The sequence below is a fragment of the Stigmatopora nigra genome, chromosome 1, assembly GCF_051989575.1.
Source record: "Stigmatopora nigra isolate UIUO_SnigA chromosome 1, RoL_Snig_1.1, whole genome shotgun sequence".
NCBI classification, from domain to species: Eukaryota; Metazoa; Chordata; class Actinopteri; order Syngnathiformes; family Syngnathidae; genus Stigmatopora; species Stigmatopora nigra.
Window position 1 is genome coordinate 11185538 of NC_135508.1, and position 19463 is coordinate 11205000.

General features: G+C 38.0%; 1 protein-coding gene across 2 annotated transcripts in view; it reads left to right on the forward strand.

The window, feature by feature from the left end:
• The first annotated feature begins 5484 nt into the window (after positions 1 to 5484).
• The window catches only part of LOC144207387 (fidgetin-like), a 19987-nt gene continuing 6008 nt past the window's right edge, over positions 5485 to 19463 (forward strand). Inside the window, exons 1-2 of one of the 2 annotated variants that reach the window (XM_077732846.1) lie at positions 5485 to 5797; positions 6224 to 6272. In XM_077732846.1, coding sequence (XP_077588972.1) covers positions 6230 to 6272 — 43 coding nt within the window. In that variant the 5' untranslated portion in view covers positions 5485 to 5797; positions 6224 to 6229. Of the gene's footprint in view, positions 5798 to 5991; positions 6138 to 6223; positions 6273 to 19463 lie in introns of those variants that run through there. The other variant, XM_077732855.1, reaches the window with a different exon arrangement.

A 19463-nucleotide genomic window follows, 5' to 3' on the forward strand; every position in this document is an offset into this window, starting at 1 on the left:
TAACGCTTAGCTGCAGCACGTTCAAGTGAAGGCATACAGTCAATTGAACTATCATTTAATTAAAAAAACGTTATTGTATTGTAATTCGACTTTGAATATATAGTGTCTCATTATCATTGTCCTTTTTCTAAATTGTTAAGGTTTCTTTAATACTTACGAGGCTACTATGTTCCGAAATACTAATCCCACAATCAATGTTTATACCTAACGCAATGCTTGTGCCAGCTGCTAAAAACTCTTCCAACAGACTGTTTTTTCCATTGGTGATGCAATCCTGAAGCCACTAAATAGGATGCCCTAACACCTTGGTGCCTGAAATGAATGGGTGGAGAACGGTAACCATGCCAGGGTCCATCACTCACTGGAAATGAAACTGACCTATTGCCAACAATCTGACCCAAGGCCCAAATCTGACAGTGGTGGTAAAAGTATCCGACAGCCCGTATCAAGTTGTCTGGTAAGTGTCAGCAAAACCGCCGATCCCTTCAGCCAGTTCACAAAAAGCCTATATAGACTTGTTGGGGGAACTTTGATATAATACCCTTCTGAGGAAGTAATGCTGATCCACTTCCAAAAACAAACACACACACGAATAAATGAAATCAATGCGGATGGCAAGCTTTGATTGGCATACTTCTGATGCAGAACAGTAATCCTAATACTGAAATACTGACTGGATGTAATAAGCACATTTTAAGGTCCTTGGAGCATGGCGACGCTAGTTTCATTTGGACAAATGGTGAGAAAAGCACATCAAACATAATCACCGGGGTGGGACAAAAAAGACCTTGGAGTCCCTCCTCCCCTCCATCTTCCGCTCTCATCAACATGTGACAAAAAATGTTTAAATTTGGTTTCACAGGATGAACATATCAGTGTGGTGACATTCTGCTGTCAGATAAAGCGACAGATTGCTTTTACAGTTTCGGGACTTTGAATTAAGTGACGTTAAGAAGACAGATTGTTTTCGTCAAGAAGAGGGAAAAGAATGACCTTCAACTAAAACCCTTTCACAACAAAACCATCTAAAAATAGACAACCCCTTAAGAAGTAAAACTGAATTTTGGAGACCCGATTGCTCCAAAACGTTTGCATGTACGTACAGTACATATTTTTATCTTTACGAATGCGCAATCGTTTGGAAAGCATTGCGGTACAAAGGTGAAATGGGTATATTTGAATACGTCTCATGAAAGGTGCCTGTTTGAATCCCATTTGAATTCTGCTTCTTTTGTTCATTTGGCACTGTTACATGTTCTGGTACTAATTATACAAGCTCGGTAGTCTTCGTACCTTCAGAAAGCGACAAACATGACTGTTTTTGACATGTTCATTTAACATTCCAAATCCAATGTAAATGTGCAGCGGAAGTCCCATTGGGGTTTCTTTGGTATGCAAATTGCAAGTGCTAACAAAGGTAAGGGAGACATTTAAAGTCCCCCTAAAGTAAAAATAAATCTAAATCTTCTAAATTTGACGTACCACAGAGGGCATTGAGTGACCCTGCCAACAATTATTGCTTTAAATAATGAATGTGCTTGTGTTTATAGATGTATTTAATTTAAAAAATAAAATAAAAGGAGACAGAGACCCTGATTGGAATCTACACATGTCACTGTTTTTGGTGGTTCTCGCCAGCCCTAAAGGCTTTCGAGGGCGGAAATTTTGACGCTTTCACCTTCTCGCTTGGGATTTGAACAACTACACAAAGCTTTTTAATTGTATCCCAGCAAAAAAATGTTCATTTGAGCACGTATGAGTTCAAGATGGACATGCCTAGCTCGCTTGTCCAATAGTCCAGTCTCTGATTTGAGTTGTGCTTTAACTTACTTAAAATCCTAAGTTAGCACAACTTTTTGGAAGTTTTATTTCAATAGCCACCTAGAGACTTGACGGGTTAAAACATCAGACTTCTACTTAATTCTATATATCATGGAATAAATATATTCTTGGTTTGTATTTACCATTTACAACATATCAACACTTGACACCATTCATCTTCCTGGCCACTTATCTTTTGAGTTTAAAATAAAGGGAAAGTCAGTGTTTACATAATTCACTCTTGAACTATAAATCACTTGAATCTAGTGAAAAATGCCAAGTGCAGATGAACCTTCAAGCCTTGCCTCTATCTACCTGCAAAAAGGCAGCCATCTTTCAATAAAGTATGCCAATGCCGAATTGCTTAAACGACAGTCAAAATCTTGTGAATATATGAGGCGAATAAAAAAAAAGAATGTAAACATAAACTTGGTCTAGAAATCTTAAATTTTATTTTTCTAGCCGCTCTAAAAAAGAAAGAATGATAAAATTGTACACTCGGTTGATGAAGGTCCCCAAATATGATCTGCAAAAACATGGGGAAATATTTCCATTTTAGCTTAAAAGAGGCAAATACTTCCTTTCATAACTCTTCACAGATAATTTGGCGCTCACTGAACGAACTAATGTCATTTACTATGCATATTTCAGATTTGGTCATCTTGCAGGGGTTGACCAAGGTTGTATCAATGCTAGAGGACTGTTTCATTGGAATTGTGCCTCGAGACCGACTCTATGACATCCGGCAAAAAAAACCTACACAAAGATGGCTGTAAACTCTCCAATGTGAGCAGATTGTTTGTTGCTAACGGCAATGGATCCAATAATCCCGGCCATCACATCGCCATGGACGAGCAGGTATTCGTAATAAAGATATTCTACTGCTATGCATTGCAACGAGGCCGGAAAAGTCGGGCATCAAATTTTGGGTGGTTTCTGATTAGAAATCCAATTATGTCTGCTTTGCAATTTCATATCTTACAATGGCAATGGAACCATTCAATAACAAAGGCAAAACTGTATTTTTTTGTTTACATCTTGCACAACAATACCCGCTTAACTGAGAAACCACTATCTTAGTTATAATCAAATATGATTTGCCTCTATCAACAATCAGATGGACAATAATGAATTATGCACTCAGGTATGTTGCTTTTTTTGTGGCAACATATTCCTGTTTTCTTTATTTTATTCATCAATATCTACAAGTTTGTCATTTTGTGTGAAATTATGATATAAATAACATTGAGGATAACAGAAAAAAAACAACAATCCAGCTACAGTTACAGTGATGCAACACCATGAAGTCCAGCCAATTGAATTAAATAGAATAGAATTGCTTTATTTGTCACTGTAACATAAAAATGCAGCAAGATTATGTTGTTGCCTCATGCAAAGTTCTTTAAAAATACTGTGAAATAATATAGTGTGTACTTGTATAGGTTAAGAACCCCAGAACTGAGTCCAAAGCGCTAACCACTCATCTGCCGGGCCGCCTATTGTAAGGTATGCCGTTACCTATTAAAAAAACAAATGTTAATGATCAGGTTAATGAAGAAGATAACTGAATCAGTTTTTATAACTTATAAATGTTCATTGGAAATTAATTTTCACTGTTAATTTATCAGGTTGTGTATGCTCATTGTATTAATTCTTATTCAACAAGCGAAGTGAACTCATGTATAGTAGCAGATGAAATATTGCAAGTTGGCAGCATATTTGTTTTGAGTCTCCTTACCTTAAAGTGAACTGTCATGTCTTTTTTTTTTTTTACCCTGACAGGTGGAAAAGTGCATTTGTGTCAGGCGAGTTGAAGAAAAACAACAGAATATGGATTCATTGCACATGTGAAACAGTAGCAGGAACAGTCGAGGTGGGTTAATATTATGTGTGTATCTATTGATTTGTTCAGGTATGCGTGTTCAAGTGATGGCATTGCCTTTAGATGCCTTTAGGCGTACAGACATGAGAGTAGGAAGGGGGATCCAACCAGTATCTTCGTAGGATTCGTAGCACTCTTCTTTTGTGGTGACCAAAAAGGCATTCTCTTTGGTACTGGCACAAGATTTTTACACAGGAACAGGATTCCACTGGTTGCCGACCAGGTGAGTTGACTACACAGTACACAAATACATGATAATGTATTTGGTACCATTTTAAATATGATTCTGTACTTTGGTCACTTTAATCTACGGGAAGACGACTAGGGGATGACTTTGTTCTGTCACTTTTTGAACTGTTGAGACAGAGACATGACTTCATGTATCTTGTGATGTCAGTATTACTACAATTCATGAATTTTAAACCCTCTGAGTGGGGGTTAATTTGAGCCATAGGCCACCGGTTGAGAGATTTGCAGTGGAGTTAATGGTGATCAACCCATTAAGGACCCGAGACAAAGGCAGGGTTGAATGTAAACTCATTGGTGCATCTAATAAAATGCCTTTCAGAAGTTCAGGAACTAAGTTTCAATTGCACAGAAAACATCGGAAAACATTTCACATCGAGATAAAAGGAGAAAAAAATGGGGTTCAGCATTTTAAACATAACACACTCATTTGCCAATTTTGTATTTCAAGTTTCTTTATTTGCTGTGTTTGTATGTTGAGCCCCCCAAAACATCCAACTCTTGTAAATTTCAATTAGATCCCTGAAAGATAATGCATTTGAAAAAAAACACCTATTTGTTTTAGTTGTGTGGAAATTTTCAATTTTGCTTTTACGTGTGGACTCAAATTTATATCACCATGTTAAGTTTTAGGTGTTCGCAGACATTTGAGTGTGGGGTTAAGTCATCCCATTTATTTTTGACGACATGAAATAATGACTTGAAAGGCAGCAGTAAAGATGCAACACTATATATGCTCACCAGTCTGATTAGAATGTACTTAATTATGAGCTAATCATTGTAAGGATCATACGGTCAGGCTCTACAAAAAAAGCTTGTCATTTGACTCTTGCCATTGCAATTTAGCGGGGATAAAAACACCTAACAGGACAAAGATGTCCATCCTTGTCTTCGATCCGTTTTTAAAGTAGAGTTAGGTCATGCTGCATTGCTTTTTGGTGATGTGGAACAGTTATGCAAAGTCAATTTGCAATGTTTTTTTGTCATTTGGTTGTACTGTCGTTCTATTTCATCCAATATATGGACAGCCACCCGGCAGATCCGCTTATGTATGGATCCATCAGAACAGATTTTGGTAGCTATATCTATATACATTCGTTTTTTTTTTTGTATCGGGGGCTGAATAATTAACAGCATATGTTTAGTTGCCTATTACAGGTCAAGGGTAGACAATATCTTTATCACTTCATTCAGCCTATATTAGCACATTAGTGAGCCTTTTATTGAGTAGTTGATTGAGTTTAAGACTCTTTCTATAAATAACAAAATAAACAAATATGGGTGTATAAATCCAGTAGAGTCAAGCTTTTGTATTGATTTAATACATGACTTCTTATAGGGAGAGGAAGGCTCAAAATCATCCTCACTTTTTATGTCAACATTTTTTGAGAGTCTGGTTAATGAAGGAATATCTTGCAAATCGGTAATGATGTCTTCCCTGGCTATTACTCTTGATTTGAGCAAATAAACGACTAAATAAACAAATACTTAAACTGACAGCCAGCCGGTGGCAGGCAGGCAGACAGGCAGACAGCCAGTGGCGTGTGCGCATGCGCGTTAGGGCTGGCTCCCTCCCGGCCAGGGTGAGAAGCATCTGTTCCGAACGACTGCTGAGATTCCAACATGGCAGTGGTGGTGGCGGTGACTGCTGTGGTCAGTGTCTGCTGAACAGCTCGCTTGGGATGCTTCCAGCTCTAAGCGGACCACCAAGACTTCCCCTGGCTCCGATGCTGTCCTGAAAGCCCAGAAACAATCCCTCAACCCCCTGTCCCCCTCCACTCAAACCCCAGCTCACCTCACCCCACCGAAACTGCACGTTCAAGGTTCGACCTGTGGCTAAAATAACAGGTAAGGAGAACATACTAATGGAGATCCACAGCAGGATTTTGGCTGGCGGCGTGGCAGGTGCGCGTTTTTTATAGAAAGCAAGGAATGATTCACCAAGTTTTTAATCGACATGTCCGCGTGGTCCCTCCTTACCCGCACCTTTTATTTTGATATTAATTTGTAAAGCTTGTATTGTTTTGCTTTAGTGGATCTCTGCCACTTTATTGAAGATAACTTGATCACCTGCACGCACGCACGCACGCAGGCGCTCTCACTTAGCCTTTTTTCCAACAAGTTGACGCGAGCGATGCGATGCAAATGTTTTCAATCTTTTCCTCTTTGACGTCGTTCTCTACCTTAGGTATGATTCATAACAATAATGTGTTCCTTTCTTTATTATTTTGTGCATGAATATTGCATCTCATTCTCCTTTCCTTCATTTTCCAGCACGACATGATCAGCAGCAGCAGCGGCGGTGGCAGCAACACTGTCTATGGTAAGCTTTATCTTATTTCTTTTTAAATCTCTCTTTTTATTTGTTTTTTCGTCACGCTTGTCCGAAATGTTCATCAACGGAGATTGTTAATTAGATACCAAGGATTTGATCCCAAAGGTGTAAAATTGGAGATCTTCCTGAAATAATCATTGGTGTTGTAGACACTAATATTTTTTTGGGCAATTTTAAATCATATTGTAAGGAGACGCTTGTAGTAAACAAAGTTAACAAAAATACAGTTTTTATGCAAGTGGTTTGAACACACTTTTCATTGTGATAGCAAGTTAATTTGGTGTTTTCGCCCCACAAAAGCACAATTTCTGGTTTCTTTTTTACAAGAAATGTAATTATATTCAGCATACTCATTTATTGAAATCTTAATATATATTTACTTTATATTAAATAAAACGGCACATAAACAGTAATTTCTTAAAGACAAAAATGCAGTAATACAGATTTCGGTAGTATTCAGTGACATCATTTCAATAGTGGAACATGTTCTTGACTCATAATATTTAACTACAGGAAGCAATTGGAAGTATTGTTTGACTTTGTTGTTGTTTTAAAAAAATATGAAACTTGTTGAGTGTATTTGCCGGTAGCTTTAAACATCTCTTTTCTTTTATAACTGAAGCAACAATTGAACTTATTTTATGTGTAACATGTTGTCTCACATCTCAGCATGTGAGATGCTTAGACAGCAAGTTAATCGGGGGTGCAGTAGGGGCGTTTCTGTGCAAAAACGGGGAGCTTCTCTGATAGTTTTTCTGCTTTCTAAATCCTCGCTTTGCCTCTTGTGAAGAGCGCTAAAGGTGCCTAAGTGACTCCCTGTGGGACCATATAGATAAATTATCCTGACACTTTCTATCAGTCTGTAATGTTTACCATTAAAAGCTGTTTTACCATCCTGGAATCTGCCTGCCCCATGGGACCCCTGACAGATGTAACATAGTTGATGGGGGCGACGTGTTTTTTTTTTTTTTTGTGTGCCCAAATGTGTGCGTGAAACTCGGGCTTGTCTGTATGAGCGCATTTCACACAAGTGGGATGCTTTCAAACATCATCCAGGAAAGGCTTGTCATCATTTAGCCAATATATTAAGTGTCTGCTATGTGCAAGCAAGTGCACCGCAACCCATCAGAGGCCACAAGCGTTATGCAAATGTAAAGGAAAAAAAATCCCTTCTGGTCTTGTAGTGACACGTCTTCTTTTCCTGCTCACTTCGCATTTGCCCGATAGCGTTTGCTTTGTAATCTTTATGCGCCGCGTATGGATGGCTTCTGCAACTCACTTATAAAGATTTGACAAGTAGATCTGCTGCGGTCTCCTCGACAGCAGAATTGTCTGTCTCTTGTTGTTTAAGAGTCCGTTTTTCCATTGCTGCTGGTTTTCAGATGCTCTATTTCAAGTCACCTTGTGCAGCAGGAGTGCAGGGTTATGCCACCAGTTTTCATGAGTGGCCCGCTAGTTTTGCTGGGATATAAAATTTGATTTGCAAGCGTACGCCCTCTCTGATGAACCAGCTAATTAAAACATCTCACATGAACTGTCACATTCGCTAAGTGGTTGCCATTGCCGCCGATGGGTGTCCAATCCATTTGGACTGGCTTGCTGCCAACCCCTCCCAGTTCAAATAGTTTGGACATGTCTTGCCAACAATGGCACTGAAACATGTTAATTTACTGCAAGGCTTTGCTTTTCAATTAGGTTGAGAATATATATTTTTATCATATACCAATGCAAATTTCAGCCTCAAACTGATTTGAAATGTATATGCCTGAAATATTTCTTTTAATTCAACCATTGATTTGAGATATTTTAATGAAAGGATTCCATACACATCAAAATCTGCATTAATCCTCCGAAAAGCTCATGACTTTTGTTACATCATTTTCCCAAACTCCATTTCAAAGGTCAAAACATTGTGAATGAGGCAATAAATAAATGAAATTACATTACATTTGTTACCGACTTGCTTCTCATTCCCGAAGCGTTACCGTAATTTAATAATAATAATCTGAAACATCAAATATGCCTTGTATTTTTTCTTTCAATAATAAGGCAACATCATACGACCCCGAACTAAGGAATAAATGTAGTTTTAAGACAAATGCTCGACACTACTCCGGTGGTTAAACTATTTTCAGCGATATGGAGACAAATAGAATTTATATTTAAAACAATATGAATTTGACAATATTTAGAAGTACAACCCAGTAGCAATATTGTTAGAAAAAGGAAAAATCAATATAGAGGCGGTCAAATAAATATTTTGCGACAATTCACCTTTCAGTCGGATGACAGAATCTCTCAAAACATTTGCGGAAGGTTTTGTTATGTGTCCGGGACTCTCCTCTCCAATGACCAGATGAAGGCAGATATCACAATGGCATCAAATTAGCCAATAACCCTTACTTGATCCAGTTTCTACCATAGACGTTTTTCTTTTAGAGGTTTCCGACTGACAAAATGCTTCGCCATGTTCATTTTTCTGCATTGAAATGAATAATCCATGTTTATTCCTAATCCACCATTTAGGAAAAGTTCATGCTTTAGTTAAAGAAGGTGACCCATAATCCACTTTCTACAGTGGAGAAAGTTGTAACCATTCAGGGTTTGCATGTCCGTTCCTCTGACCAAATTAAAAAAAGAACAATAGCAAAAAAAAAAGAAGAAAATGCATCTCCAAATTTTGCAATCTTGTACACAGATGACCTCTAAAGAAATAGTGGCTAATCATTATTCAAATGAGAGGCTTTTAAATTCAGGCAAAGCTGTTGAAAAGTGTGATTATGCATTGATATGCGGAGAAACTAAACGCTTGGCGTGCCCTGCCAACAAGTTTACTTCCCCCTCAGAAAACCAGAGCAAAATGCAGATTCTGTGAGTAGTAATGTGCCAGTTGTCTAAACAAAAAAAGTCAGGGTCGTGCAGGGTTTTTATTTAATAGTAAAAAAAAAAGCATTAAAAAGGGCAATTGATAAAGCCATTTTACGAATCTGCCAAAGATGGAGAACTGTGACCTAATGTTAATTCTCTCAGTTGATGTTATCATTATAAATACCCCTTCACCTCAAATTTAAAGATTAAAACATATAATGGAAATTGTATTCATAGAAAAATTAACTTTGTCATGATCATTTAAAATAAATTTAGACAGTGATTTATTCAATTGAAGCAATTTTTCACAAAATTATCTCTACTCTACCAGCTATTTTTGGTGATTTTGACTGATTATTTAATTGCCAATATTGTATTTAGAACAGAACATATTAAAAAAAAGACAATTACCTTAGTGAAAAATCGTTTTCTTCTCTTGTTCGTTCTTTTATTATGAGCACTAGAAGATGAGGAAGTTTTCGGAAAAGTTTAATTTCAGAATACCGAAAAACAAGCTGAAACATAAGTTTGAAACTGTTTTTTTGGTATTGTTGTTTTTGTGAGAGCTAAAATTTTGAACAATACTTGACACAACATCAACAACACAAATATGCCCTTTTGACAAGATCCATGAGTTGGAATTGAAATGCATCCAATTGTGTGCCTGAGACCTCTGTTGAAGTCAGTTGAGGAATTTAATTTAGACAAAAGTAATGCTTTGCTGCCATCTTATAGCATTTATACAAACATTTTGGGATGGTTTTCAATGGCCTGCCGATTTCTGCTATTTGTGGCAGGATTCATTCCCCACATGCGCTGTTGTGTTGTGTTGTGCGGTCGGTCCAAGTCTGACGCCTGGAGGCGAGCGAGAGGCCAGAAATCGAATGCAGAGATGGGTGCATGCATGAGGGTGTCCTCCTGCACCCAGCTCCTCTATGCGATGCATTAACCATGCACAAGAAGGAGGATTCACGCATGGTATTGACTTTTGAGTAGGTGTATGTTTGTCCACTGTTGGCTCACCGATATTGTTGAGGTCAGAATTGCTGCTAAAACTAAGATTTGTTTTTTCCCATCTTAATAACCAAAAGTTTATTGTATAATTGTTTATATTCCCTATCGCTGTTCATGTTTATCACAGCTGAGCATAATAACAAGGAGTTTTTATTTGTTCGATGAGACAAATGAGACAAAATCAAACACCAGATTTCCATCAAATTTTGTGGAAAAAGACCAAGTTCCCATTCATTGGTTGCGTGTGTTAGGGAAAAAATCGGTAATGCTGTATATGAACTTATTTAAATGTCATCCACCTGCCATTAAAATCCTCAGTGGCAGGGATGCAACAACAATTAATATATTACATTGAAAATGTGTAAATGTCAGGCCAATGCTGGAAAAAGACACATTCCTGCACCGTGCAGCTTGTAGCCTACATTCTGAGTCATCAAATGCCAAATTTATGATATCCTTGCCACGACATTTTTCATGTTCAAATGTTAAGACCGATCCTTTTTTTTAAGGGTAAAATTAACATTTGTTTGTCTTGCAGTTGTACTTGCCGTTTAGAAGTAATTCAAATTACAGTTTACCTAGGTGAGCCCACGTGAATGGGAACGCACGTTAATCGACTAACATCATTACATATTTAAATGATACATTTTTTTTCTGAAATCAGAAGCCATCAAAACTTTTTGTTCAACAACGATTTATAAATGGGATGTGGCTACAAAAATGCTGTTCATATCATTTCTTTTCCCCAAAACGTCCTTCATCACATATTTTAGCAAGAAATATGAAATTGGTGCTCATTATTTGCTCTTAGCAGGAGATGTGAAATTGGTGCCTTTTAATTTGGTCTTTTCGAGCCACGTGAAAGGTCGACTCTGGGCCCCGGGCATTGAGTTTACCTCCAGTGCTCTTGATGAATATTTCTTCTATGTGTAAAAAATAAATAAATAAAAAAAATACAGAAAACAAAGCTCTCCCAAAGCGTATTGGCTTCTGTCCATACTTGCATCTAGCATTATGCTAAAAAACAATGGTCAAAAAAGGCATAGATTTAAAAAAAAGAAACAATCAAATCTTGATGATTAGGCACAATGCCTTTTATTTTCTTGTCCACTAACATATATTTATCCTCTTCACACCACATTCCTCAAGGCCGCAGAAAATCCCCCCTCGGGAGTCCAGATGACATGCTCGCTAATGTGGGCTTTGTCCTCTAAGTCGCACAAAGCACTGTATGATTTGCCCCATTGTGGCTGCGCTTGTGCCAAGTGCTTAAATCAGAGAGAGGCTTAGTACTTGCTTCCAGGGGGAAGTGTCAAGTGCTAAGGCATTGAAAATGTTTTACAGGGGTGCAAGGAGGGGGGAGGCATTTGATGGCAAGTGGAGAAACTCGGTGGCCGCTGTCAAGCAACTCCTTTGAGGCTGGGTGGGTGAATGGCTCATTCATATTTTCCGACAATTACACAGATGCCTTATTGTTGGTTGAATAACAATTAAATGCGACAAAGATGGGGTTGTTGCAGGATCTTCTAATGTGTGGAAAATATCTTGGAAAATCAGCAACAATTCCTGGAAATGCAGTAGCCCGCTCTATCATTCAACTTCACTGTAACACCGTTGGAATCACATCATAGCAGGGTTACACATTAGGATAAATATTTCTTATTAATTTCTCTGTGTGAATATAGGGAATGTGACTCTCAATTGTCAATACAACTGTCTATTTACTTTTTGTTCTTATAATCACAAGCTCTAATTTCCCTCCTTTGTGCTACTCTTTACTCGTTGTAATACGTACAGTGCTGCACACTTTGTTTCAATCGTGTTTAGCCGCTGCTGCAGTATGTATAACAAAAACATATTTTAACATCCAATAGCTATAATCAAAGGAATCATAGGCTTCATCATTTGGTTTTGCATAAAGACATCACAATAATCGGTTTGCAGCATCTCTTAACAACATTTTTGTCTTTCCACCACCATTTCTGATTATTCCTTCTATTTAAAACCTTATTTAGCAAAATATTGAATGACTGACAGTTGTCCTGGAAATTGTACGGACTAAAGGTTGCTCTTTTTTCATAGCTGGGCTGAGCTGAAACTAGTAGTAATGGTAACAATTATTTCTTTCCTCTGACCACTGACATTATGTTGTTTTATCAGGCTTCGGTTATTTCAAAATCTGTTATGTTAATTGATACTGCCTATTTAACCTGTTTTTCTACATTTTACTATTGTTACTTTACTTTGCTATTGTTTGTTCTTGGCTAATGATAAAATAAAAATTGCCACTTATACTCCAGTGCGACCTATATAAAAATTAGCACAAAAATCAAAACATTGCCATTCTGCCACAATGAAAAAATGTAATTTAGATGCATATGCTGAAACAGTCAAGTTAAAGGAAAAGGTGACATTTGGTTGGACAGTTGGTGACATTTTACCATTTATTCTGGTAGCCAAAATCTTCAGCGCTTGTCACCACCCATTGTGCATTAATCTCTCTGTCCTCGATGAGCAGCTTATCATGTTTATTGTTCGACGGCATGGGCCGCTAATGGCTGTTTAATTACTCAATGAAACCCACCATTTAATAGATTCCTAGGTCTCCTGTGTGTTGAGGAAATGGTATTGATCTGGCTCCGTGCTGCAATTTGATCTCTTGAGAAGGACAATCAGACCAGTCAGACCTTGGTAGTGCATTTGTCACTTATTACCGCCTTTGGATTGAGAGTGGGTGAAGATGGAACAAGGTTGTCTTTGGATAAAATCTCCTAAACTCAGGACAGCAAGAATACGACTTGTTTTGTCGAGTCTTTGCACCCTCAGAGGCAGCATGTCATTTTCAACAATGGTCTATAATTAGAAACAACATACTCGAGCGGTTACTGAACGAACCATAGTATATCGATATGTTAAAAATATAAAATTACGCATGTCATTCTTGGCACGGTGAAAGAATGGTATTTATCGGTAGTTTGTTCGTTATCTTATTGACAGTTTTTTGTTAACCATTGTTTCACTTATACTTCAGCCAAGCTATACAACATGCAGTTACAAGTTTATCAAAATAATTTTTATTCCTCAAAAGACTGTCATAAATGAGTTTTGTAGAAAACAATATTTTGGTTTTATTGATAGTTTGCTCATCTAGGGGACAGCATAATATAGGAGAGATTGGCAGATCATTTTAACAATCGGGAGAATCTGGGTTCAAATATCAGCGTCGTTTTCTCCGGTTACATCGGCCGGGAGAGGCTCCAGTCCGACTGCCACCATGTGAGGAAATCTGAATAGAAAATAGACAAAGGGTGGGAAACATTTATCTGTAAGGAATGTAAACATGACGTAAATGAATTTTAGTCATCCTGCGTAATGGATTTAAATTAAATGCGACCGGAACCGAGTCATACTTTAATTAGCGCAATTCCAAGGGATGGAATTTGTGATGTAAAGATAGTTATTTAATTACCTCAATTATTAGTTGAAAGTGTTTCAAATTTTGAGTTGAATGTTAACACTGGCTAATAGTGAAAAACAGATTCTTTTCCCTAGCTACTTACACAGCTTGTTAGTTTTGTAAGAGTATGTATGCTGTGTGTGTTTGTAGCTGTTTATATGTACATATTTTTCCTGCTATTATGCTTTTTTGGAGTTTCGCCCTTACTCTTCTAGTAACACCGTGTGTTGGATTTCTAAGAAACCCGCCATGAGAATTCCCCGTACCTCCGCGAGGGCAATGCGAGACCTAATAAACTCTAGCTGGCAACTTAGCATATCCTTAAGCAATCCTGTACTACTACATTCAACTTCAGCACTTTCTGTACTTTGTCCTCAAACCCAGAATTTTACCTCGTCATTAAAAATTGTGAGTATAGCTGGGTGTTTCTGCTGATAATGGGGTTTTAGGTCTGAAAAGGGGTCGAATCAGGGTGAATTTGCAGAATCGCAATGGTGCCCACTGGTATATGTGCAGGGGTCGATTGAACCCTAGAGCAGCTGTCCATCTCACTCGTTTTTTATGGGGGTATAAATATGGTCACCCCAATTTATCTGAAAAGCAAGTTTGCTCTGTGTCCTTAACATTTTTTTGTTCTTGTTTCTTTGTGATCCACTTTCGCTTGATGTGTTCATCAATTGAATGCAGACTTTTTTTTTTTTTTGCCAAGGCTCGAGTCACTCTGGTGGCTTTGTGGACCAAAATTGGGCCTTGTAAAGGGACAATAAAAGCGACATTGTCCTGTGAAGAGCGTACAGCTTCTTTTTGTCGATAAATGGATTTTCATGCTCATCAAGAATGAATAACTGTGGAGAATGTGGAATTATCGTCTAGCCACAGCAACTTTGTGTGGTCTTCTGAGGGATTTGGAATATTTAGTTTCCACCTTTTTTTTATGGTGTGTGTGTGTGTGTGTGTGTGTGTGTGTGTGTGTGTTTGTCTGTCTGTGCGTGTTTGTGTGTCTTGATGGTGCTTCCATAAGCTAAAATGTAAAAAAAAAGCGATGCAGTGAGGAGGTGAAACTTTGATTTTAGTTTTTTTTATTTGCTTAACCATCATTAGTGTACAGGATTTTTCATGTTGTAATATGCTATGCGATGACTTCCCTTTTTTTTTCCAAATGACTTTTCCGTACAATATAAATTCGTTGCATACCCATTGCACAACATAGACTGTTATACTGAGGCTGTTTTACCCATTTGTCATTACTTATTTAGATAAACAAATTAATTATCAACAACCGGCAGAACATGTGATGTCAACGTAACCATCTTTTTTATTTTACATTTTTCATCCTCATCTGCAGACGTTCACACAGTGCATTTTTATTGCTGTGTGGAAATAGACAGTTTTTGTCTGCTGATCTTTTAGTGTTTTATTTTTCAAATTTTGACATGCTTCTTTTGGACGAAGGCAACTCTCTTTAAACATTTAGGCCTTCTCCTATTTCAACAAGAACTACAATTTTAACTTCTTTTCGAATCTACTACATGAATTCAGGTCATGTCTATGTCATCAACATCAATGTCAGGCCACACATGGAGGCGTCCCCACAGTTGTTTACCTCTCAAAGCTACAAACTAACACGATTATAAAAGATTTTAAAGAGTTGGAAGAATGAAAGCATGAAAGGTAGTGGGGCCTCCGTGTTCACCAGTTGTGGATGTGATTACAGCGATCGATGGCAAGACAATGACACCATGTGGATGGCCAACACCTAAGGAGACTATGTGCATTTGTGTCCATATGCCTCTGTGTATATGCGTGGTAATGGGAGATCAGACGTAGCCTGTTAGCCGCATCTGCTGTCAGCCACTTGCTGTAACTCCGTTAAAGATGTTATTGATTGCTCATTACGGGCCTGTTCCCTGAAAGTCGAGCGTCCCTGATGATCACATTAAATCCCCCCCACTTCCCCCCAACATTGGACCCCCTTCTGAGATACCTTCTGCTCATCAGCTCACATCTAGTTTCTCCTCCGAGATCTGATATCAAGACGCCTGACATCCTTTTATTATCCTCCTTTTTGATTGACTCAAAATAACTGTCTTTGTTTAGTTTTAAAACACACACCTTTACTATGTAAATCACCGAACGCGAGTGAGAACCGTTTTAAATTAAATTGTTTCATATTTATCCACCCAAAGTGGTGTTTAATGTGAGCTTTATGATCTGTGGTTTGTTGCCTCTGTGACGAACAAAGATGAGCTGACAGTGAAGAAACTGTTGACTCTTATTATAGTATTATAGAGCATGTTCACATTTTGTGTATCTCTTTAACATTATTGGAGAGCTAATCTACTAGCTTGCCACCCATAAGTGGAAACACTGCCACGATGAGTCCTTAAGCAAAAATGCATTTTCCAACCGGTATGATAGTTTTTGATCAATGCAATTTTAGGTGAATGTGTGAATTTGCATTCCGAAAGGCACACCATTTTCAGAAATCTCCACTGACCACCCCTACAAACCAATGTGTAAAAGTAGACTGTGCAGTCCTGTATTCTTTCTTGTACTTTTATTTTTTAAATTTGTACATTTTGATAGAAGAATGCCAGAGCTCTTTCGGAAAATGCAGAAATTCAAATGAGAATAAGCAGTGCATAAAATGGTCGCATTCTCTTAAGGTTTTGCTATCAAGTACACGTGAAAAGGTACCTTTTCAATAAATGTCTCAGCTGTCGACTGTTGCAGTCCTAAATCCAAGTAGCTACCAATATTCCCCAACTCGCTTGTACGTCAACCATTGTTCATGGTGTACTTTATGCTGAGACAAATAACAAGAGATCAGGGGGTCGCCAAGTGACCTCCTGAATGGATGTTTTGGGATTAGTCCCGTCCGACACTTCCCTCCAAGTGGCCAATAGATTGGTACTTCCAGAAATGAGTCACTCGAAAAATGATCATCAGGCTGCCGTCGCTGTGTATTGTATGATAATGGATAACCATTACAACCCACACTCCACGTACATACACGCACAGAGCTCCTCACCATCACTTGAAATATGAGGCATACAATACGCTTCGCGAGCACTTAATGTCCAAAAGCAGCACATTTGTGGAGATTTACAAGATTGGTGATGGGAAGGTTACAGTGGCATGAAAGGTAGGGTTAAAAACGACAGTGCCTCAATAATTATCTCATTTTATTTACGGAGATGGACATCTTCAGATGAGGTTATGCAGGCTTTCTCGATTTTCGACTTTCTTCTTTAGCCCTGTCCTCATTTGTTTTTTTGTTTTTTTTCCCCATCGGTCGCAAGGATCAATGTTATTTCTTAAAGGATTAGGCCTCCGCTCATAAAATCTATTTTAATTACCCAACACATAAGTAAACAAAGCGGTTCCCAGGTATGGATTTGCCCATTGGAGAGGGTATTGGCGGTGTGTGCCCCCTTTGAGTTTAACCTCTGGGTCACACTGAGAGAAACATAGTTATTAGCTTCGTTGACCCACATCATTTCGTTTGCAAAAAGGGGACTTTTCTGTGATGGGATTTAGCACCATTAACTCAAGGTTGCATCTTCTTGGTTCGATCAGCACTTCCATCATCTTTGGAAAGAATAAACATCAAGGTTCATGTATAGTCGAACCTTAAAAGTGAACTGTGAATCATCCCAGTTACACGTTCTGACAAATGATTCCTCTTGTGTGACTTCAGCGTGGCAATCGATTCGCAATCGATTACAGCCTCTATTGCTTTAAAATGTTCGTTTTCGTTTTTTCATAAGGGAAATAAGTATTAAGGCTGATGAAACCACCAGTCTTTTTTTTCATAGCAAATCCTATCAATTCTGGAGTTGTTCTAAAGCAGCGGTCTTACCAGTCCTAAAAGGGCCACAAAGGGCCCAGGTTTTCATGCAAACCGAACAAGCGGACACTTTTTGCAAGTGTAATCAGCTGATTGCAGCCAGGTGCTACTTATTTTAGAAGACCCCTCATTGGTTAAACTGTTGACACTGGATTGGTTGAAACAAAGACCAGGACCCACTGCGGAATCAGTTTGAGACCCCTGTAGACAGCACTGACCAATATGCAACCTCGGAATAAGCGCAAAATGGATCGCAATTTGGATGAAATTCAGACTCCTAGAACGATGCTTTTTATTCGACGATACAAAGATACTTTTTTCATTATGCTGTACTTTTTCAATAGTTTGTAAAGACACAATATTTCAATTAATGTAGAAACATGATAATAACAGTTTGATTTCAATTGTCCTACGGTTGTTGTTTTTTTACATTCTATATATCGATTTTGCGTGAATCGCATTCTTTCCGGAAATACTCCGGAAATGGGACAAAGGTACTCCTAAAATGCGGTCAAGGGAGGTTGGCAGCTCTGATTGTCTAATGGAGAAGTAACTATTTATCAAGTCAGCAAATTTGCCATGCTGCCCTAGTCCCAGGAAATGGATAGCAGACAGCCACAACAGCACACAGCTTGACCTGCACACATACAAGCACACACCTAAGGCACTATTCTTCTGGATTTCATCACGGGATGACAAACAAAGCCACGCACAATTTCCTTGATAGTGAGCATTTGTTTAACTGTGCCCTACTCATTTAACCCACCCTTTCATGTGTCTGTCTTGTCCAAGCAAATTTAGATAATGTCTTAAATCTTTTGTCGTGTTTGTACTGCTGGCACGCTTTGACACTTTGAGTGTTTTAATCATGTTTACAACTAAAAATAGATATGTGCCACTTCTAAAATGTGTTGAATAGCAGATGAGTATAATTGAAAGTGACTCAAATTTTTGTATTTGTTATTATTCATGTGTTTAAAGAGTTACAAGGGGAGATCCATTGAAACAAATTGAGAATAAAAGTCTCAAACTTGCGTTTCACATCATACAGATAATAGGCAGAGCTAAGTAAATGTTGCTAGGGTGTGCTGAATACGTACACTTTGCTTGTTAAACGTGTTTTTGGAGATTCTAAAGCGAGATGTTTAGTTTCTTCATCTGAAAGTATTAGTTTGAACATGATGCTGATTTGATTGATCTTAAAGTAACTCCGGTCAATTCAAATTTTGTCTGCAACAAAAAATAGTTATCGCTAAATATAAATATCATAATTAATATCTGAAATGCACGCTTTTCATTGGCTTCAACAATTTTGGCAAATAAGCTCCGCGCATTTTTGGCTACTTGCTGCAAATGACTGCTTTTTAAAATGTATTTCTTTACTATTACACGTAATAAAAATAACATATTTTTGACGCACTATTAAAAACATTGTCTTTTAATATGAGACTGGTTTCTGAAATAACGTTAATATTACAAACATTATTGCTGGTAGTGAGCAGTTGAATCAGTGACATTTTTTACTCGTCAACCAGAAGGGGGAAAAAACAAACTAAAAAAAATTACTGCTTTGTTGAGTTTGGTGGACTAAATTTAGCTGCATTGTTAACAATACCTATGTAATTGTCGAGCATAAAGTAAACTTGTCAAAACTGATCTTCTGATGATTCCTGTGATTGGAGTTTGATGGTCACGCTGTGATGTCAAAGAGCATTGATTACTATGAATATTAGATTTTTTTTTCTTAAAGATGCTGACATGTGTCAAGTATCTTTATATTGCCAGAGCGAGCTGTCATCTTTGTAGCAGCCAACTACCAGCAGCCCTTACCGTCTTTGAATTAGTGACAGCTCATTTCTTTGGGTCAATGCTCAAGCATCTGAGACTTTGAACTCACGCTGTTTACTTCCCTCATCTGTTGTTGTTTTTGCTTTTGACAGACTGCTTGTCATCACGTTGAGCCGAGGAGGAGCTCAAATTTGACTTCAAA